Raw genomic sequence first — 4,339 nt, 5'->3', positions numbered from 1 at the left:
CCATACATTAGTTCCCTTTGGCGCTTAGTACGTAGGTGATTTTTGTGATCCCTACGTATATAGCCAAGAACAGATGGTCCACCAACTCGACGACTAGCACACTCATACGCAGCTTTTGGCCCAATACCTGAATCATCTGCAATTTCAATCTCAAAAGCTTGAATTTCAGATATCTTTCGCTGTGATGGCAGAAAGTGGCATGTTTCTTGCAACTGCATAATGTGGTTGTGCTCTAGAACAAGATCGGTTACTTCATAATTTCCCGCTTCTCTGTTTATTGTGAGACCCATGCGAGCTAGACAACCGGTTCGAATCTCAGCTCGAGGTTCCTTAATATGCTTATCTCTTTTGTCTTTTCCTCGATGGCCTTCCTTGCGACAAACAAATCTGCACGACGTGATTGTCCGATCAAACTTACTTGGGTTGAGGTATCGCTTTCTAGTACCAAATCCAACTTTGCCCCCATAAGTAACCCAGAATGTCCATGCTTCATCGACAGTGCCGAATTTCATGCCCATCTGTGGTACCCAACTTGGTATGGCACTCGATCTATAAAAGCCAAGACTCAATTTGCATTAGTGTACTGGACATAAATAAATAACTGTAAAAAAGAGCTGTAGTATTTTTACTGCATCTCACTTACGTATTCAGACTGCCATTATCCTGGTGATCTCCCTCGTTTGTGCTTTCCATTGGAAAACAGATGTGGGATGGCTCCACCAATTGACTAAGTGGCAATAAAAACCAAAGTTCTTCAGCAATACAGAGGAGAATGTACAAGGAAGAAAATCAGCTAAGCATCAGTTTTGAAAAGCAAATTAGGAGATCGATGATGATTTTTTGATTTTTACCTATGGCGATCGAACGTGACTCCTCGCCTTAGATCGCAACGTGTACGCGCAGTTTGGAGCCGCGGCTCGTCTGCCGTGCCTTCACGCACGGCAGAACTGCCGTACGGGCCACAATCGGCCGTTCGTTCACTGCTTTCTCATCCAACGGACCTCTGCTACCCCACCAACTTGCTTGTTTCACTATACTCTGAATCTGCTCGCGCCAAAAATTGTAGCAGTGAGGATGTAAGGTCATCACCGCATGGGTTAGAAAAGTAGCCGATCATCAAGCTGATGCGTCCTCGTTGCTATCGAGCTGCAGCCACTGCGTCGCCGTCAAACCGCCGCCGCCATCGCCGCGTTACATCCAACGGAGCCGCCGCCGCCTCACTGTCGAGCTGCAGCCGTTGTGTTAACATCGAGCCACCGTCGCTGCCATGTCAGTCAAGATGCCGCAGTTGCATCACATCCCATCCTTTCTCTAGTCCTATGAAGTCTGAATTGCCCCAAATTTGGTAGTGGCCTGTAGTCATGCCTGTTTCTCACCCCAAAAATTGCAGGTACAACCGTTCCAAGCATAGTCTGTAGTTTTATCAGGGAAACTGAAGAGCTATTGCAATTTTCACCCCTAAATCAGCCATTTACAGGCTACGCTTGCTACAGTAGGCTACACACGAGCCACACGGCGTAGCCAGCTGCACTAGGCTACACACGAGCCACACGGCGCAGCAGCAATTACGCCCTTGTGCCTAGGCAAGAAGGCAGTCCATCCCACATGAGAAAGAACACTTGCACACAGGGCCGGGAAAACTCACCCAAAAGAGAAAGTAGACAATGCACACGAAAAGGACTTGTCGCATTTACTTGACTTGCCAAAAACACGGTAGAATTTTCCCCATCCTTGCCCAAAAAGACAGCTCCGGACACGTCGAGGTGTCACGGTTGGTCTTTTTCGCGTACCAAAATTTGCCTAGCAGCTAGGGAAGAGAAAAGCCAGCCAGTTACTTACACCTATACCGATCGCCGTATTGCCCTACCACTGTCTACGTAATAACATATCTGAGTTTATACGTATTTAGGCTACGCACGCACGTACGTGCTACCTCTAGCGCCGTACGGTGTGTAGAGGGTAGGTAGTGCTAGGGGGAGGTGGCCGCGGCCGGGTCGACGCAGGTGGCGACGGCGACGGAGAGCTGGTAGGGGAACGAGTTGGAGTACTCGAACGAGATGGTCTCGCCGGCGAGGAGTGGCTGGCCGTCGTTGAGGAGGCAGTCGTCGCGCGCGAGCCGCCGGAACTTGCGCGGGTCCACCAGGCTGACGGAGCTGAACCAGCCGCACCGCACATGGATGCCAGCGATCGCGCAGTCGCCGTCGCCGCCTGAGCACCGGTTCATCACGTCCACCGTGTACGCCGGCACCCCGCTCGGCAGCGTCGTCCCCCGGCCCTGGTAGATGGCGATGTCCTCCTTGCCGGCGCAACCCTCGTCCACGCGGTGCGGCCGGACTGCGCCGAGGTCCACGTCCGTGCCTGCAAAAAGGAGACGGCCCCACATGTCATTCATGCGCAGGCAGGGCTAGGACAGAATGGAATGTGAGAGATTTCAAAACAAGATGGAATCAATGGCCAACTGGCATCAACCCAAAGGGCCCGTATCCGAGGACAAAGCAAAAGAAGGGCGCTGGGCCCACGCGACAGGCTCAAAGTACCCCCACGCCTGCGCGGGCAGAAGCAGAACCAGGGTCCACGAGTGCAGACACTGGTCGGGGCGAGAAGGCTGGCCAAAGCATCATTGACCGGATGATCGGAGGGTGCATTAACTACCTGCCGGGCGGAGGACCTTGCGGGGAAGGACGGCGCGATATGGCGGGCGCGGAGGAGCCGCCGAGGAGCCGGGGGTAGGGGCGGGAGCGGCGGGCGTCGGCGAGAATCCTGCAGCAACAGACGGAGCCAGGAAAAATCGTTAGCTCAGGATTCGAGTGCAAACAATAGGCAAGAGTAGGACTGCGCGTGTGCTACAGTACATAGGTGGACATGGACAGACAGGATGGACCCGGTCATGAACTTGGAAAGTAAAGCCACCCGAAGTAGAACGACGATCTTCTTTCCAACAAACAAAATTTCCAGATTAATCAAGTCCCGGGATCTTAACAAACACCTGAACCACACGGAGCGCAGGAACACTTCGTTGCGATTTATCAGAAAATCAATCCTTGTAAAAGTAGTACAATGGCACCGCAATAAGTGCCAGTTGGGGAGGAATTTAGCCGAACGCGTACGAGGGTTCAAATCGTAACGCGAGTCCGTGTGATTTGTGAATGGAAAAAACGAAACGTCCAGACGAGTAGTACTGCAACATGGAAGCCTGTGGCAAAACAGAAAAAAGGAGAGGGAGTGTTGAGAGACAAGGTTATCGACCTGCGTCGACGGAGGCGGGCGCGAGAGAGACGGAGGCGGGCGCGAGGGAGACGGAGTCGACGGACGCGGACGCGAGGGAGACGGAGCAGAGCGCGGCGAGCAGTACGACGGCCCATGCTGCGGTCGCACGAGCCGCCGGCGTAGCGGACGAAGAGGACGCCCTCATCTCGCTGAGACCCTGGGATAAGACGAACACCAGAGGAAAACATGGAGATCAACGACAATACAGATCTAACAAGTCGACATAATAAATAGCAGCAGCGATGGAGGAGGCAGCAAAGCAGCAGGTAGCAGCGTCGGCACGGTCGGGCCTCGCTCGCCGCCATCGGCTCGCCCCTGCGGGAGCTCCAATCGCCGCGCGCCTCGGCGGAGAACGCTGCGGCGGGACACGCGCGTGCACGCCTAGGGGTTCACGCGCCACGCCACCAAATGGGCCGGGAGCGGGAGGCAAGGAAGGAGGAAGGCGCTCGCGTGCGTACCTGGAGACGGGCTCGACGACGGTGCGGCTGTCGCCGGCGAGGACTGCGCGCGGCGGCTGCTTCGCGGGGTGGCGTGGCCGGCGGGTACGTCCGTGCGGGAGAGTAGTAGTATCTGGTAGGGGCTGGGCTGCCTCCGAGGCGAAATAAATCTCTCTCGCACGTGTGGGGCAAGCGGACGAGGAAGGGAATGTGGGTGATGCGGCGGTGGAATTGATAGAGACCCCTGTAGCGTGCGCGCCGCCAACAAGGGAGGGAGGGAAGGGGCTGGGTTTGGTTTGGGTTTGGGCGCGGTGGTGGGGTGGGGAGGGAGAGGGAGGGGAGGCCCAGGCCAGGGGACCAAACGAAAGCGATCCGGTCTGGCTCGCTTCTGGCCAAGGCAAAAGTGTGTCATGCCGGGGGAAAAAAGCTCTGGGCGTTTTTGGCGACTTTGCTGGCTGCGAGAGAGCTTTCTTTCTCTGCTGCTCCTTTTGATCTGTTGCTCCCTTCCGGTGGATCGACGCCCAGCTGCTCTCTTTTGCTGTTCCCTTCCGTTGCTTCGACTCCAGTTTCATTTTGAAATCGTTTGGACTGGACGACGGATGGTGGAAGGGGGTTCGTGAATTCAGTAGAGCGGG

The 4,339-nt window shown here is 55.2% G+C and overlaps 1 protein-coding gene across 1 annotated transcript; it reads right to left on the bottom strand.

Annotated features, from left to right (window-relative positions):
- Positions 1-1,658: 1,658 nt before the first annotated feature.
- On the bottom strand, positions 1,659-3,990 carry LOC123040680 (TPD1 protein homolog 1A). Its single transcript, XM_044463458.1, has 4 exons — positions 3,726-3,990; positions 3,247-3,424; positions 2,653-2,760; positions 1,659-2,358 (listed from the first exon to the last, which is right to left on the bottom strand). Exons 2-4 carry the CDS (start codon positions 3,410-3,412, stop codon positions 1,970-1,972), a joined length of 663 nt encoding a protein of 220 aa, XP_044319393.1. The 5' UTR covers positions 3,413-3,424; positions 3,726-3,990; the 3' UTR covers positions 1,659-1,969.
- Between the last annotated feature and the right edge of the window lie 349 nt (positions 3,991-4,339).

Source organism: Triticum aestivum, chromosome 1A, assembly GCF_018294505.1.
Source record: "Triticum aestivum cultivar Chinese Spring chromosome 1A, IWGSC CS RefSeq v2.1, whole genome shotgun sequence".
Classification (NCBI taxonomy): domain Eukaryota; kingdom Viridiplantae; phylum Streptophyta; class Magnoliopsida; order Poales; family Poaceae; genus Triticum; species Triticum aestivum.
The sequence above is the reverse complement of the archived record's forward strand: the minus strand, read 5'-3'. Positions and strand labels throughout refer to the sequence as shown.

Coding starts and splice junctions, on each gene's coding strand:
- LOC123040680 (XM_044463458.1), bottom strand. CDS start 3,412: ATGAGGGCGTCCTCTTCGTCCGCTACGCCGGCGGCTCGTGCGACCGCA. Junction 2,761..3,246: donor GCCCGCCTCCGTCGACGCAG/GTCGATAACCTT, acceptor CTGTTGCTGCAG/GATTCTCGCCGACGCCCGCC. Junction 2,359..2,652: donor CAAGGTCCTCCGCCCGGCAG/GTAGTTAATGCA, acceptor TCCTTTTTGCAG/GCACGGACGTGGACCTCGGC.